An 18105-nucleotide genomic window follows, 5' to 3' on the forward strand; every position below is an offset into this window, starting at 1 on the left:
AAAACTCATAGCTTTGTATTAATATGTTTTGCTTAAATTCTCTTTTATCTACTGCTTTAATTAAAATAGGTATTCCACAAATTATCAACTATATTTTAGCTCTGCAAAATAATGTTAATTTCCCTAAAAAGAAAAGAGGAACATTACAAGTATAATCATATAAAGTAGTGAAATTAATTACAAACAATAATAAGCTTTATCGTATAACCACAAGAAATACCAGTGATGTGCCACTTATTATCTATGCAAGGTCAATTATCAATAGAGAAAAATTCTGAAAAAAATAGAGGTAAGATGCTAGTTATCATGTAAATACTTCAAGATATACATATAGTTTTCTTGAAGATAAATTTTAGTCCCAATATCATAAATTTCTATTTTAAGTTTCAAAATATGATTATCTTACTATTTATTCTCTTTCATGTGTAGATATTAACTTCTACAGTTTTCCCAATTCCTAGCTAAGCCCAACAGACCCACATATCGCCCCACACTTTTTATACACTCATACTCTAAGATAATCGAAACTCAGAAATTTGCTAAATATCCTCTCCCATTTGGTTGGTTGCCTTCTGTTTTGTTGATGGTTTCTTTTGCTGTGCAGAAGCTCTTAAGTTTGATATGGTTCCATTCATTTATTTTTGCTTTTACCTCCTTTGCCTTTGAGGTCAAATTCACAAAATCCTCTCTGAGACCAAGGTCCATAACTTTAGTACCTACGTTTTCTTCTATGTGGGGGAGATTTCACTTTGGGTGAACACACAATGCAATATACAGATGATGTATTACAGAAATGTACCCTTGAAACGTATATAATTTTATTAACCAATACCACCCCAATAAATTTAAAAATAAATGAATAAAAATAAACTCAGAAATTTTCCTAAAAACATACCATAATAACCAAATAAATGAACATAATGAAACAGACAACCTGGAATTTTTATTTATTTTTGTCTCACTTTAGTACAGGGAGTGATGTCTACCTTTAAGGCTTAATTACTATAGTATAACAAATGTTTGCTGCTGCTACAATTTATATGGGTATATGGGCTCACAGAACTTTCAAGCAGAAAAGCTCATGTATTTCAATCTTTTTATTTCATAGATTAAGGATGATGAGTCCCAAAGGAGTTAACTTTTTGGAACTAACTCATTGTGAACTACATGACTACTCACTACCAATAATGAATTTTAACCATGTTGTTGCCTGATGTGTCTACTGTAGTAGATAGCAACTCATGTTGTACAGTATTGCATTTTACAGAGGGGAAGTTACAGCAAAAGGAAGGTAACTGATTTTCTGAGGGCCACATAATGGCCAAGTGTTAAGTGCTTTAATGTTTTGAGCACTTTGCTCCTGCGGTTTTATTGGCAGTAAAACCACCAATGACAGTGTCGTAAAAATGAGTAAATAACAAAGTTGAAACTCAGTGAAATACTAAACTTGGTGGTATCTTTTCAACTTCAATCTTTCTAAATACAAAATACCTCTGAGGACTAACACATAAACCACTTTAGCTATATATCTTTCAAAATATGCATTCTCAAAATTATATACTTAACTCACAAAATAAATTTGTTAATATTTAAATTTGTTAAGAGTAATACACAAGCCACCTTACTTGTTAAAGAAATCAAAGATGACTTTAAGAAATTATTCTTCTAGTCAATCTTTTGCTAAGGAAGTCTAGCCTTTGTTGCCTTTTTTTAAATCACCTGTTCATTGGGTACAAAGGTTAAAACAAAGTGAAATGCAATCATATGACACACTTTTCTTTTTAATGGCGGAGAAGAAACAGAATAGATTCCTTAGCACACCAGTTTCAGATACGAAAGAAAAAAGTAAAGGTAAGATCTTATATATTTACAGGTTTGGTGGCTGTTGCTGCACTTTTTTTTAAAGAAATCGGTTTGTTAAATCTGTACAAAAATCTTTCCCTTTAATAAGTGATGAGAAAGCAGAACGTATGATTGTATTTTCACAGTCTACGTTAGAAATATTAACCTGAGACTGGCCAAAAAAATCTTTCCTAAAGAAAGTTATAATGTAAGAAAATTATTTTTCTGACTAAGAAAGGTTTCACCTATCCAAATTTATAAGATCTTTTTATTTTGAAATATGTTAATCTCAGAGCATTCTGAAGTGACATTAACTTAAAAGCAAATTTGTAAGATGAAAACGATTGGCCACCAGTTTGCAATTGTTGAAATTGGGTGATAATTAGTCTCCTTACTTAGAGGTTTTTTTTTTCTTGAAAAATTTTCCATCATAAAAGTTTTTAAATCTGTAATGGTTGATTACAAGAGTGAAGTCAATTGTAAATTAACATCTTACTCCAAATACACTGAATTCTGGCATAAATATCTAAAATATTTAATGGCAAAATTATATATACATTTAACAAAACATCAAAAATTGCATCATCTTTTTATTTTGTGGCATATAATAGTCATATAAAGCAAACAACGAAAAACTAAGAAAACTGTACTTAAAAACTGCAGTAAGGACATTATTTATTTTTGAATATTTATCATTTCCCTTTGTGTAAAGCTTTTTTCTTTATTGTAGGTATGTAAAGGGGCGCTTAATTTTGTGAAATAATTAAAAGAAAGTGATATCCCACTTGTTCTCTATTTTTTAATCACTAAATTTAAACCCAAATATCATTTCAAAGTAAATTTCAAATTAAGAAAAAAATCCTACAGGGAGAATAAGGTGATAACAATTGTCTTCTTTTAAAATTAACTTTTTAAATAGGGTAAATTGATTCAAGGACAATTTCTGCATTATCTACTGGCTAGTTTTTCTGCCAATCAATTTTTTCAAAATAACCAATAATGCTAGTAACAAATGCTTTAGTCTAGGGATTTATCTATTCAGTGTCATGATGGTCAACATCCTTTCCCTCTCTCAATCTTTCCCCTCTCAAAAGACACACAAATACTACATGAAAAGCTCCATAGACCATGGGTCGCAATCAACGCATTTCATAGCTTTAGACCTAACAATGCTTTACTTTGTTGAATGCTTTCTTGTACAGAATCTACCTTAAGCTCTGAGTATACCGTGTTTCCCTGAAAATAAGACCTAGCCAGACCATCAGCTCTAATGTGTCTTTCGGAGCAAAAATTAATATAAGACCCAGTCTTATTTTAATATGACACCAGGTCTTATATAATACAATATAAAATAAAATAAAATAAAATAAAATAAAATAAAATAAAATAAAACCAGGTCTGATATAATATATTATGTCATATAATACCCGGTCTTATATTAATTTTTGCTCCAAAAGACGCATTAGAACTGATGGTCCGACTAAGTCTTATTTTCGGGGAAATACGGTATACTGCTTCTAACTCTAAAATTAATCAAATAGAAAGAAAAATAGATTTCTCATCCTTTTAATTTTATTTCCTTTAGCACACTGGAGAGAACAATTATTAGTATTAAACAGAAGATAAAGATAATAAATAAAAGATGACCCTATCTTCATTTCCACATAGGCTCACAGTCCGGCCTGACCTCCATTACTTTCTTCAGCTGCTTCTAGTCCATATCAATTCTTCACTTAATTTTCTTGGTAGCCTATTTGCTTCCTTTAATGATCCCTATCCTACTTATTTCTGAAAAAATAGCCCTTCTCATCATTACCTTTCTCATCACTACCTTACTCAAATCTGAATCCTACCAGAGACCTCAGTAAGAACTTCACTACACCACTGAGAAATACTGAAACAATCCAGTGAAGAGGCTGCACACTTATTCCAAGAGATCACTAAACATGGGTAAAATACATTTTATATATAGGAGTATGATTTAAGGATCCCCTTTTTGTGGGTTATGGTCTGGAATATGTGATAACTTGAACTCATTTCTGACTCTAAAAGGGATTCTATTATGATCTATCTACATCCAACTTGTGAAATCTAGGAGGAACAGAGGCTGTTTTCTGACAAATTTGATTTAACTAAAGAAAGGGAGAAAGTAGAAGGGGAATAATCATACGACAAAGAGGAGATTATCTAGAATAGACCAGTATCAAAATAACAAAATACCTCATTGTAAGGAGGTAGCAGACTTTAGTAATTTAAAATGAGTCTTGGTCATGCTGAGTAGTTTTCTGCTCCCTGCTCTGATGGAATAAACTTTCCCTTAAAAATCGTAAGTAACTAACTACAACATATGCTGTATGAAGGCTCACAAGAAAAATAGGACCCATATTTTAGAAAACCACTAAGGATGATAATAACAGGATATATTCATATCTTTCAGCATAGTTTTAAACTTGCAGCATAGTTTTTAAAGTTGGCTTTAAGAAAACAGATAAGAACAAGAAATATCAAGGTCATGAATAAAATGACTAAATGAAACTAACTACAGAGGGTGCCAAAAAAATGTATACACATTTTAAGAAATGAAAAAACTGTATTAAAGTTGTAATACAATGAATGACGCTAGAATTCATTTGATTAACGCCATCTTTTGAGCGAACGTCATACTACACATTGCTACTGCAATTCAATTCAACTTCGAAAAGTAATACATAGATAACATCTCTTAAACTGTGTACGGTTTTTTGGCACCCCTGGTATTTAGCAAGAAGAATTTACTCAAGTCAATGGCAATTTCCAGTTACAGATGGCATGCTGAATGTACCTAGTAACTTTGACTCCTGCCCCAAACCTGACTACAATGAAAATAAAAGGTAATAAAGACTATAAACTCAGAAGGACAAAAGAGAATGGAAGAGGAGGCAATAGCAATAAAACTTGGAAACTAGAAAGTTAATAGTTAAGTGGAAACGTCTGACTGGGAAAGCAATTTTCCCAAGCCAGCAGCGTGGAAAGCTGAGAAGTCACTTGATTTATAATGCAGAATGCCTAAATGGCACAGAAATCAACAGCACCAGGCATTCCGGAAGTGGAGAAGATGGGGGCTAAAATATAGTTGAAAGTCTTCGGTCCTGCCTCTTCCCAGTCAGGTAAAGCTCTTTTCCTACATAAACAGAAAATTGAGGCTTTTTTCCCCTCAGGGAGAATAGGACAAAAGGGATCTGGGCCCTAGGCACCAGTGAGTGCAGGACCATTATGCTGAAAATAGAGAAAGTTCGCGTTTACACAATTACTGAGATAAATTACAAACCAATTACTGAGATTAAATCTACCCTTTTCACCACTCAGCTCTCAGAATGCTGGCCACCTGGTCTTATTTGTTCAAGCAGATTAGAAAAGTCATTTTGGGGAATCCAACTAGCCCAAGAGGAAAGAGCTAAAGATAATGACATTTAGAAAACAGTCAGCAAGTTTACCCTACAGTAAGGTTTACAGTTCATGAGACCCACATAAACGCAGTTTCCAATCAGCTTCCTCGTTTCCCACTCTTACATGGAAGCCCCAAACTAAATATTAACAGATAAAGGAAGAGAGAAAGCCTCTAATATAAAGAATAGTGACCAAAATAAACTGAAAAAGCGTAACATGAGGACACAGAGGCTAGTCAAGGAAAAAGAAAACAACACAGATACAAACACAATAAGAAAAGATAATACATTCATGCCACAGGATATTATTAAAGAAAATTTTCATCGAACAAAACGAACTCTTAGAATTAAAAAAAAAAAAAAAACACAGGAAAAAAACAACAACTTTTAATAGAAGAGTTTGAAGATATTTCCTAGAAAGCAGAGCAAAAACACACAGAAATGAAATGTATATGAGAGTAAAGACAAAAAATTAGAAAATCCTTATAGGAGGTCCAACACCCAATTAAAGTAATAGAAAAAGAAACGAGATTTTAAAACAAAAAAAGAGGAAGAAAATAATCATCAGTGAAATAACTCAGAAAATTTCCCAGAATTTGGGGGACAGCTTCCAGATTGAAACCATCCATCAACTACCCAGTTTCATAAATGAAAACACTCTTATAAAGAATAATGTAATTTCAGAATATTGATTTTAAAAGCTTTGGCAGTTAAGAGGCAAGTTACATAAAAATGATAAAGAATTAGAATGACAGAGCATCACAGTTCTTAACAGTAACACTAGACACCCAAAGCAATGGGACAATGCTTTCCCTCAACATTTTGGGGGAAAATTATTTCCTACTTAGGATTCTATTTTTAGCCAAATTATCTTTCAAAGTCTAAAAAAAATTTTCCTCCTACATCCCTCTATGAAGCTATTCAAGGACGCTTCATTGGAAAAAAAGGCACTACTCCAAGACAGGCATTCTAGAAAACAGGAATCCAGTAATAAAGACAAAAGGTAATCTCTACGATGAGGGTGGAGGGAAAGCGGAAGTCAAAAGCTGTGTACAGGGCCTAGTGATCCGCTCACCTCAATTACAGCACAGGAGCAGGCTCTGGGGGAGAGTTCTTTAAGGAGACGAAACATATTAAATATCTACTATGCAAAAACTATTGAGTGATTTGCAAGGAAAAAGTTTGGGCATAAATTTACGAAAAAAGAAAACAGAGCACATGATAAAAACAGTACAATTAATTTAGCGAAAGAATGTGAATAGGAACAGAAAAGTAATCTTGTTACATAGGTCCATCAGACAGCGTTTATACATTCATGACAGTATAAACACGGAATACGCATCTAACCAAAATTAGAACTATGTTTGGAGAATGAAAAGACAGAAAGTATATATTTGACGTGTTAAGCTGAAGGTAGGGAGTGTTTGAAAGGGAGCAGAAGACTCATCTCCCACAATTGTTAAGTCAATGGATAATACCCATAAATGGCAACTAAAATAGAAAAATCAAGAAGTAGCAACATAAGAATACACAGAAACACACACACACACACACACACACACACACACACACATAAATATAAATCCTTCTGGACTTTCTTTTGTGTGCATATATTAAAATATTAAAGTGTGCAAGTACTTCAATTGTTTTGAAGTTCCTTTCAATAGATCGAGGTACTACTGAGACACCCTAAAAAATACTGTCTTCCATTCCTCATAGGAGCTTTCCAGTTTCTTTAGAGTGCAGGGAGGGTGAAGGAAGATGTAGTTGCTTCACATTTTACGTATTTTAAGAAAAATATTGATTTAAAAGGCGAAAAAAGAAAATAAAAATGTCCTCAATAATTTCTACAGTTCTAGTCTCCTATTGAAATGAAAATAGTCTCTTTTCTATCAGGCCTGCGATATGAAAACCACATGCATCCTGATCTTGTTTTGGCCTCTCTACATGCCATTATTAACAGATGAAAGCCAGACTTCTAAAACAGTAAGTTTTGCAAAAATCAAGCTAGTGAAATTCTTTTCAAATGGACACTTTTTTTTTTTACATTTAGTGAAATATTCCAAGGCAATAAAGGGAAGCAGGAACAAACAAAACAAAAACCCAAACTATCAAAACTAACTCTTTTGGTAGCTATGTACATTCAAAATCTGTGATCTCTGAGCCAGATTCTAATCTGCCAAAAGCAGTCTTCATTTTTTTTTTTTTAAACTGAGTTTTTCAAAAGTTGACAAAAGGATAAAACTGTAAATTCTTCCTATAAAATCAGAGATTAGTTTCAAGACATAACATCACACTTTAAAATGTAGGAAATCTTTCTAAAACCACATACTTATGAGAAAAATTAATTGTTGTTACATTATGATTATTGCGGGGATATTTCAATGGCAAAAACACTCAAAACAAGAACGCTTTGGATCTATAGACAAATAAGGAAAGTACTTCTTCATGTTTCCTGGCTCTTTAAATTCAATACATGGTTCAATTCCTGCTATATTTTCTTTTCGTCCTTTATTTTGTTTATGTGATGTATCACATTGACGGATTTGCGGATGTTGAACCATCCTTGTGCCCCGGGGATGAACCCTATTTGGTCGTGACGAATAATCTTTTTAATGCATTGTTGTATTTGATTTGCTAGAATTTTGTTTAGGATTTTTTTCATCTGTATTCATCAGAGATATTGGTCTGTAGTTTTCTTTTTTTATGTTGTTCTTACCAGGTTTTCGTATCAGGGTAATGTTGGCCTCATAAAATGAGTTAGGGAGTATTGTCTCTTCTTCAATTTTTTGGAAGAGTTTGAGCAGGACAGGTATTAGATTCTCTTTGAAGGTTTGGTAGAATTCACTAGTGAAGCCATCTGGTCCCGGACTTTTGCTTTTGGGAAGGTTTTGCATAACTGATTCAATTTCGTTACTGGTGATCGGTCTATTTAGATTTTCCAGTTCTTCATGGTTCAGCCTTGGAAGGCTATGTGTTTCTAAGAACTTGTCCATTTCTTCTAGGTTATTGAATTTGGTGGCATATAGTCCTTCATAGTATTCTTGGATGATCCTTTGTAGTTCTGTGGTGTCCGAGATAACTTCCCCTTTTTTATTTCTGATTTTGCTAATTAGTGTCTTCTCTCTTTTTATCTTAGTGAGTCTAGCCAAGGGTTTGTCAATTTTGTTAATCTTTTCAAAGAACCAGCTCTTTGTCATATTAATTTTTTCTATTGTCTTTTTGTTCTCTATTTCATTTAATTCTGCTGATTTTTGTTATTTCCTTTCTTCTGCTGACCTTGGGTTTCATTCTTCTTCTTTTTCTAGTTCTTTAAAGTGTACCATGAGGTTATTTATTTGGGATTTTTCTTGTTTCTTGAGATAGGCCTGTAATGATATAAATTTCCCTCTTAAAACTGCTTTCGCTGTATCTCCAAAATTTTGGTAGGATGTATTTTCATTGTCATTTGTTTCTATGTATCTTTTGATCTCTCCTCCAATTTCTTCTTTGATCCAGTCATTCTTTAAAAGTATGTTGTTTAATCTCCATGTATTTGTGTTTTTTCCTGCTTTCTTTTAGCAGTTAATATCCAATTTCAAAGTCTTGTGATCAGAGAATATGCTTGGTATGATTTCAATCTTCTTAAATTTGCTGAGGCTGATTTTATGTCCCAATATATGGTCTATCCTTGAGAATGTTCCATGTACACTAGAAAAGAATGTATAGTCTGATGTTTTAGGATGAAGTGCTCTATATATGTCAATTATGTCCATTTCATCTAATGTGTCATTTAGGGCTGCTATTTCGTTATTTATTTTCTGTTTGGATGATCTATCCATAGCTGTCAATGATGTATTTAAGTCCCCTAGTATAATTGTGTTTTGGTCAATTTCTCCCTTTAGTTCTGTTAGTAGTTGCTTGGTATATTTGTGCTCCCTGATTGGGGGCATAAATATTGATGACTGTTATGTCTTCTTGTTGTATAGTCCCTTTACCATTATGAAATGTCCATCTTTGTCTCTTGTTATCTTTTTCACCCTGAAGTCTGTTTCATCTGATATCATTATGGCTACACCTGATTTTCTCTGGGTACCATTTGCTTGGAGTGTCAATTTCCACCCTTTCACTTTGAGTCTATGCTTGTCCTTGTAGCTGAGATGTGTCTCTTGGAGACAGCATATGGTTGGGTTTAGTTTTTTGATCCAATCTGCTACTCTGTGCCTTTTTATTGGTGAGTTCAGTCCATTTACATTTAGGGTGATTATTGATGTGTGAGGATTTCCTGTCATTCTATCTTTAGTTTTCTGGTAAGGCTGTGTCTCCATTGTTTCTTTGCCTCTTTGTTGTTGTCTATTGTTTCTGTGTGGTGGTATTCTACGGTATTTCCCTGTTTCTTCTTTTATTACAGTATATATTTCAGCTCTGGATTTATTTTGAGTGGTTACCCTTAAGTTTATGTAAAAGAAAGTTTGATATTTGGAGCATTCCATTTTCTTCATCACGCTTACCTTTTCCATTCCCATATTCCGGTTCAGGCCTTTACTCTCCCCCTTTTTATGTTTTGGTTGCCACAAATTGTCCCTTGATGGTGGTCGAATAGCCTCCTTTAGTATTTCTTGTAGTGCAGGTCATGTATTGGAAAATTCCCTCAGCTTCTGTATGTCTGGAAAGGTCTTTATTCCTCCTTCATATCTAAAGGATATCTTTGCTGAATATATTATTCTTGGTTCATAATTTCTCTCTTTCAATAGTTTGAATATTTGGTTCCAGTCCCTCCTGGCTTGTAGAGTTTCTGCTGAAAAATCTGATGATAATCTAATGGGCTTTCCTTTGTAGGTTACCATCTTTTTTCCCTGGCTGCCTTGAGGATTCTTTCTTTGTCATTGATTTTAGACAGCTTCAATACAATGTGCCTTGGAGAAGGCCTGTTGGGATTGAGGTAATTAGGTGTTCTATTTACTTCTTGCATTCGAGGATCCAGGTCTGTCCACAAGTTTGGAAAGTTCTCATCAACAATTTGCTTGAATATATTCTCTGTTCCCTTCTCTCTTTCTTCTCCTTCTGGTATGCACATTATTCTTATATTGCTCTTTCTGATGGAGTCAGAAAGTTCTTGTAGAGTTCTTTCATTTCTTTTAAGTCTCAAGTCTCTTTCTTCTTCCATCTGTGTAATTTCCAGGTTTCTATCTTCGATGTCACTGATTCTTTCCTCCATCTGGTCAACTCTACTACCTAAGCTGGTTATTTCATTCTTAATTTCTTCTATTGAGTTCTTAATCTCCAGAAATTCTATTTGGTTCTTTATTAAAATTTCAATCTCTTTCGTAAAACGCTCATGTTGTTCTTTGATTGTGTTTCTGAGTTCAGTAAACTGCCTTTCTGTGTTTTCTTGCATCTCGTTGAGTTTTTTTCAGAACTGCAATCTTGAATTGTCTGTCATTTAAGTGGCATGTTTCCATATCTTTAAGTTCCTTTTCTGGAGACTTTTCACTTTCTTTCTGAGCTGTCTTGTTGCCTTGGTTATTCATGGCAATGACTGATTTACTATTTCTCTTCCTAGACATCTAAAGGAGTGGGTTCTGCAGCAGGTTGATAGGAAGAGGTCTTTCTTTTGTTTTGCAGTACTTGTTGGTAGAATGTTTTATTTTCTCTCCGACTGCAGCCTTTTTTTTCTCTCTCACATGGTAGTGCTATGTTTTCTCTGCACTACTCCAGCTTCTCACACAATGGGGGGGATTCCCTGGAAGCAGGCTTCTCCTCTGTTAATAGTTCACCTGGGTCACAGGGCGCAGTGTCCATGTGGGTATGCAGAGAGCTTTGGAAGTTCCAAAGCTCTTCCTGCACCAGATTCAGAGCCCATATGTTTCAGCAGTTCTGTGTACTCCTGCAGGGATCCGCCCAGATAGGTGTGGCCAGGGGCAGGGTGAGTTGTGAGAGGTGGCCCAGAGCAATGGCAGCGACCAGCACCACAGCCGGTCCTGCTTCCACAGCTCTCTGCCCTTTGCCGGAACTAGTTGGGCTGCAAATCTGTGTCTGCGGTCCACAGTTCTCAGAACAGCAAATATTCTGTTCTTTTGATCTGACACTGCTACTGTTCCGCTTCTAGCACCAGGCAGGTGGGGGCAGGGCAAGCTCTGGGAGGGTAAGGAGGGGGCGGCTAGTCTCAGTGCCTAAGGCTTCTGTTCTCTGCTCAGCAGTGAGGACTTAAACCACCGTGTTCAGCCTTCTTCCCTCAGTCTTTTCTCCAAGGTCTCTGCCGTGAGCGTTGGGTTCAGCCATGTTATATGTTGCCCCCTCAGCCCTGTGGGCCATAAGCAGAGCCCTAGCAGTCCGAATTCTTCCCTCTCCCGCAGCTGCAGTAGTTCTGGGATGCAGCGAGCTCAGAGCACTGAGCTAGGTCTGTGTCCTGTGCCCATGGGGCTCCGTCTCAGCACTTCTCCCTTCCCTCCTCCCCCGCTCACGCAATTCGCCCACCTTTAGGTGAATTCAGTAGTGGGCCTCTTCGTCTTGCCTGTCTACTGTGCAGGGGGTCCTTTGTGGAGTTATTGTTGTTCGATTAGTTGTAAATTCTAGGGGAGCTTTACAGAGGCTCACCTCACGCCGCAATTTTGATGACCAAGATTCCTATATTTTCTTTTAAAACACCAAACTTTGAGCTGTTCAGCCTATACAGTTATATAATGAGTATTATTTCTTAATTAAGAAATGATAAACATAGGGTTGGTAGCCCTGCTGATTTTAAAAAATTACATATTTTAAACTATGTAAGGTGTCAAACAAGCACTAAACTTATCGGGGTCATCAATTCATAAGTTATATAAATGTCTAATCACTATTGTACACCTGAAACTAATATAATATTTTATGGCAACCTTAATTGAAAAATAAAAATACATATAAAGAATATAGTAATACTAGATTTAAAAAACTACTTATTTTAAAATATTTTCCTCATTATAAATGTCAATCTTGCACAATGAAATATTAAATAAGTTAACTGAATTATTATTCATTTTGTATTTCCAAATAAATAAATGGGAATATACCAATATTCTTTAGTGATTATGTAACAACAGTTGGAAAATACTTGTATGACAAACTACAATCTCCTTGCTCAATTATAAGTATCAGAATTTCCTGAATCTTCAGTATTGCATTCCAATAAAGAAAAGAATTTGCTTTTCCTTTTTCACACTATAACACCAAAAAATTAGATAGATATTTTTCTAAGTTATTTACTTCCAATATCTAATTGCCTGGATATAAAAATCTTTTAATTCTGTTAAAATTTTTTTCTCATTAATGCATTTCTAATTGTTTTTCTCTTTTAGGAAGTCAAATTTAATTTCACTGAAAAGAATTATTCTTTGATTCCAGCAGATATCAATAAAGATGTTACTATACTCGATCTCAGTTATAACCAAATTACTCTGAATATTAGAGACACAAGTGTTCTACAGAGGTATTTTTTACTAACTGAGCTCTATTTGATTGAGAATAACGTCACTATCTTACATAAAAATAGTTTTGGTAACCTCTTCAATCTAAAAATTTTAAATGTCTGTAGAAACTACATCCGCGTAATTCAACAGGGTGCCTTTATTGGCTTAAATAAACTAAAAGAGTTGTATCTTTGCCAAAACAAAATATTACAACTGAATCCTGATATATTTGTGCCTGTAAAAAACCTGAAACTTCTGAATTTGCAAGGCAATTTGATAAGCTATTTTGATGTACCTCCACTGTTGCATCTGGAATTAATCATTTTATATGGAAACCCGTGGAACTGCTCTTGTGGTCTCTTGAATTTGCAGAACTGGTTGAACACATCAAATGTGATACTAGGTAAGCAAACATAATTTAAGTTAATCAAAACCAAAATGTGATGGATTTTTGGTTGTTTTACCCTAGAAAAATCGTTCATTTCATTTTTTAAAGAAAAGGAAACTAATTTTATTTAAAGGAAATAGAAACACTGAAAAGTAATTGTTACATAGATGCTTTCCCTCTTGCCTCTCCAGAGAGCAAATGAAGAAAAAAAGAAATTTAAGTGTTCCATATATGTCTGATGATATTGCCACTTCATGTATTAGGTTTGCATTTTCAATACCCGACTAATTTCTTAAGTACTTCCTTTTCTTAGCTTATCCTGCCAGAGAGTAGATGAGAACCAGTGCCCACTTTCTTAACTGCATATCATGCTCTGCCTGAGATCCAGATTTTCACCACAATCTAACACAGACAAACTAAACAATAAACACTTAAACTATATTCTGCACTTAAACTATATTCATAAAATAACTTAGTAAATAGGAATGTGCATCTTTCCCTCTTGTTGCCAGGCAATACAAGAGTTTCTTATAATATCTAACAATCAGAAAAATATGTCAAAAATTCTAGATAAACGTAATTATGAAATGTTAACCATAATAATTTATTAACCATAATAATTTCATTTTCCATGAAAATCTTAATTTATTCTTTCTGATTTCCTAGAAAATGAGAACATCACCATGTGCAGCTTCCCAGATATCCTGAAGTGCTACAGTATCAAAACAGTACCTTATAATGCTGAGTGCTACTCAAAATTTCCTTCACCTATAACTGAAGATCTTTATATTAATTTTCAGTCCATTAGCAATTCAACATTTAATAGCTCTTTGAACAACTTAACACGAAACTCAGGTAATATACTGGTTTTGAATATTAATATTGCTAAAGGTAACATACTAACTAAACTAAGGTAGTTCTCATTATTTTTCTGCATTTTAAGTTTCTAGAAACAATGTAAAAGAACAATTCTTCATCTCAACAAAAGATTGACAAAATCCTGGGCTTCCAAACCAGGCTCTGCTAGTTACTAGCCAATAGTTTGCCACTAGGGAAACTATTTAACTTTTCTTGGCTTTAGTTTTAACTAGTCAAGTCACAATTCTTAACAGGTATAAATCAATAATGCTCCTAGGTGAATGAATAAACAATAGTTGCAAAGATAGGAGTTATTTTGAAAAAAGGTATTCTTTCACCACACTATGAAATATCTTTATTTATTGTAGTTTTAGTAAGTTTTGCTTTAAGAAAATTATAATGTACATTGATTCCTAATACGGATATTGGGGAGTAACATTAGGACATGTAATTATTAATATTTTTTTTGCCAATTTAACAAAATATCTCCTCTCTTTCTCTATTCTCGGTATTGCATTTAAGAACATGAACCTCTTGGAAAAAGCTGGGCTTTTCTCGTTGGTGTTGTAGTCACTGTACTGATTACTTCACTCATCATTTTTTTTGCTATCAAATGCCCAATATGGTATAATTTTCTGCTTAGTTACAATCATCATCACCTGGAAGAGCACGAAGCAGACGCTTATGAAGATGATTTTACTGGATATGCAAGTTCTCTTTCACAGATATCAGATATAAACTCTGAAGAAACTACAGTAATATTTGAACAACTACATTCATTTGTGGAAGATGATGATGGGTTTATTGAAGACAAATATATAGACAGTCATGAATTACATGAAGAAAATTAACTTCTTTCAATGTTTGAATCTTTTAAAAAGGTTATCAGTTCACTCAGTGTAGACAGGGAGATTTTGATATGTGACACACCAAACTATAGTTAGTAGACCTTCATATTAATTGCAACACAGATAAATCTTATAAAATAATGTTTTTATCATTGGTATTGAGAAAGTCGGTCCAAATACAGTAACTGACACTTCTCGGTAGCTAAGTTACAATTTCTAGTATTACTATTCTCGGCAGTATTCAGGAGACCATACTCGTATATATTAGTAAAAAAAAGCCTAATGTAAATTATTCATTAGTTAAAATGAACTAATTCTCACATTAACTCAGATATTTGTTATAACACATATTAAATTATATTAAAGTTTTACTTGTTGGAATCAGTAGAGAAATAAAGGTTTTGGATTTATATCATGAGTCAGAGTAATTGGAAAATATTTTGTTTAATGCTTCCTGAATTAGCACAACAAATATCCTGAAAATGTAGTAGCAATTTAAAGCATGGGCACAATTACCAGGCACAATCCCTAATAAGTTACTACTGTTTCTGGTTATATATAAAGAAAGACTGTCACCGTAACACAAGATCGTCACAATTGAACAGTACGGTGACTTCCAAAGTGGGTATCACAATCATCTATAAATCTTATTTAAAGAAACACACATTTCTGCCTCTCTTTGGGAGATTTTTATTCAAATGAGTCTGTGCTGGTGCTGAGAAATCTGCAGTTGGTCCATGGACAGCTGCTATTTAGGATCCTGTAGATAGAGGAATATTTCCCAAATTGTTTTCTTAAACATTAATTTCCAGAGAGACATTCCAAAGTATTTACAAGGGGGGAAAAAAAAAAAGGCGCATGGTCAAATTACTACAGGAAATACTGGGTTTAATAAGTGAGACAAGATTCTTTACTATAGGACTCATCTACGATTTTATTAAGCTAAACTGCTCTCGGCTCTTCAAAAGCAAATATCAAGAATTTCCAAATTACTTTACGTTAAAACCTTTTCTTTGAGGTATGCCTACTAAGAACTCATAAGCACAATAAAGGTCCAAAGAACATAGTTTGAAAAACACTGGCCTTGAGACTATCATAGGAAGAGTCTAAAGTGAATTAGTTGCCAATTCCTTAAAATCAATTGGCTGTAATCATAATTTTAATAACTTAATGCAAACAGTGGCATTAAATGCTGTAACATATTATCATTTTTATCTTCCATATATGGGAACGTTAAATATATTTATCTGTATCTTTTAGAGGAAAATATCTTTAAAACACTGAAATATATTTATGGATAAAATAGAAGAAATCATATTAGATTTTCTTCACCATAATTCAGAAAAGGGGACAGTGGCTAGAAGTGTGGATGGAACAGGGTTGAGTATGAGCTGATGGACCTGGGACAAGGGTACAAAGGAGCAGAGCACACTATTTTATTTTTGTGTATGTTCATATTTCTCTATAATAAAGTTTTTAAAATGTGTGTTCACTTGGTAGTTTCTTAGGAAAAAGACACTAGTATGTTGCATTCTGCAGAATCGTCATCTTAAAGGATATATCAATAGTAAATTCAGTTCAAATGCCTACTGAGGAAAATAAAAACTGTTTAGGATGATATACCCTGTGAAATACGAGACAAACTCATTTATCATGCATATTTGCTTGTGTTTATAGAAACATGTTTTCAATAAAGGATATAAATGCTTTACATGTAATATTTCCTAATGGATAATATCAGTTATACTTTAATGTTTTTAATCTCAAATATGAGTGAGGCAATAGAAACATGCATCATTTTCTAAATAATCTATCATTTTACCAAAATATCATTTTCTAATTTGAGAGGCAAATATTAATATTGGAGAAATAGAGTAAAATGAAATATAATTATGAATCAGCAAAGACTATATTAATCTCTTATATTGAAGAGCCTCTTATAATTGGATATGGGGTATTTAATAAATATCTGACTTACCAGAAATAATGGTTTAAAATTATAATTACATATGCTTTTAAAAAATAACTGATTTTGATTAATACCAAACTAGAAAGCTACAGACATCAGAACTGGAAGAGAATCATTAGTTCAAGCAGCCATGTGAAACTGAATTAAAGCCAGATGTCTAACTATTGTAATATATTGAGGGAATATATTATAACCAACTTATTATGCATAAATGTTCCCTAATAAACCAGATGGTCATACCACACTAAATGGTGGTGCTAAAATAGAAGAGAATGAAAACAAGTTTTTTACACCTGCCTTCTCCAGGTATAGCATTTACTGCTCCCTTTGACTGAGGAGTGTCAAAAGTAGATCTTTGCGTTATTGAGATGTTGGCCATCAGATTAACACATGAAATAAATTATTCTCCTCGCACATAAAAGTAAATTTCATAAAAACAAGTTTTGTTCTTAATTGAAATTTCTGCTTAAAAGGGTCAGAAGAATCTATTTCACTCACTCTCAATTATAAACTATAGATACTAAGTTTTGAAACTGCTGACATTTTCAGGACAAATTGCCACATTTTAAGAACTTTTTCCATTGTGTATATGTACCACATCTACTCATATGTGGGATATAAAACTGAAAGCAACAAAGGAACAAGACAAACAAACAAAGAAACAAAAACTCATAGACATAAACAACAGTTTGGTGGTTTAGTGGATAAAGGGACAGGCGGAGACGGTAGAAGAGGGAAAAGAGGGTCAAATATATGGTGATGGAAGGAGAGCTGACTCTGGATGGTAAACACACAATGCAATACAAAGATGATGTATTATAGAAATGTAAACTTGAAACCTACGTAATTTTACTAACCACTGTCACCCCAATACATTTAACAAATAAATTTTAAAAAATTGAAAAAATATTTTTCCTTAACCAAATGAACCAAATAGACATAAAATCCTATGACAGTCTTAAATTTATAATCTGGGAGTTATCACGTTGGATGTAGTATCTATAAAACATGTATATATAATATTTATAAATCTGACCTGGGTATTATATCACTCTGTAGATAAATGAAATAAATGAGAATCTAAATGGTCTAAATGCTATAAGGTCTTCAGCAGGTTTATTACTCTTATTCTTTAGGTACCTCAGAGAGCATTTTATATACAATAAGTGATAAATATTTACACTGAATGGTTTAAAACTAGAACAACAAAAAGGCAAGTTTTTAAAGTAAGAGCTTGTTCACCATAAATATGGACTTTTCTCTGTAAAAGGGAAGAGACTTCCACTATTTACCATTTTTAAGATAGCACTTTACAAGCAGCATAAAATGATGGAGAAAAAAAGAGATTTCT

The 18105-nt window shown here is 33.5% G+C and overlaps 2 protein-coding genes across 2 annotated transcripts in view; one reads left to right on the plus strand and one right to left on the minus strand.

Annotated features, from left to right (window-relative positions):
• Nucleotides 1-18105, minus strand: part of IFT74 (intraflagellar transport 74) — an 82054-nt gene that overhangs the window by 44875 nt on the left and 19074 nt on the right. The gene's annotated exons all lie outside the window — the stretch shown is intronic.
• Nucleotides 1739-16503, plus strand: LRRC19 (leucine rich repeat containing 19). The gene is made up of 5 exons (XM_019736274.2): nucleotides 1739-1851; nucleotides 7164-7253; nucleotides 12581-13094; nucleotides 13746-13934; nucleotides 14460-16503. Exons 2-5 carry the CDS (start codon nucleotides 7173-7175, stop codon nucleotides 14786-14788), a joined length of 1113 nt encoding a protein of 370 aa, XP_019591833.2. The 5' UTR covers nucleotides 1739-1851; nucleotides 7164-7172; the 3' UTR covers nucleotides 14789-16503.

This window comes from Rhinolophus sinicus, linkage group LG04 (assembly GCF_036562045.2).
Source record: "Rhinolophus sinicus isolate RSC01 linkage group LG04, ASM3656204v1, whole genome shotgun sequence".
NCBI classification, from domain to species: Eukaryota; Metazoa; Chordata; class Mammalia; order Chiroptera; family Rhinolophidae; genus Rhinolophus; species Rhinolophus sinicus.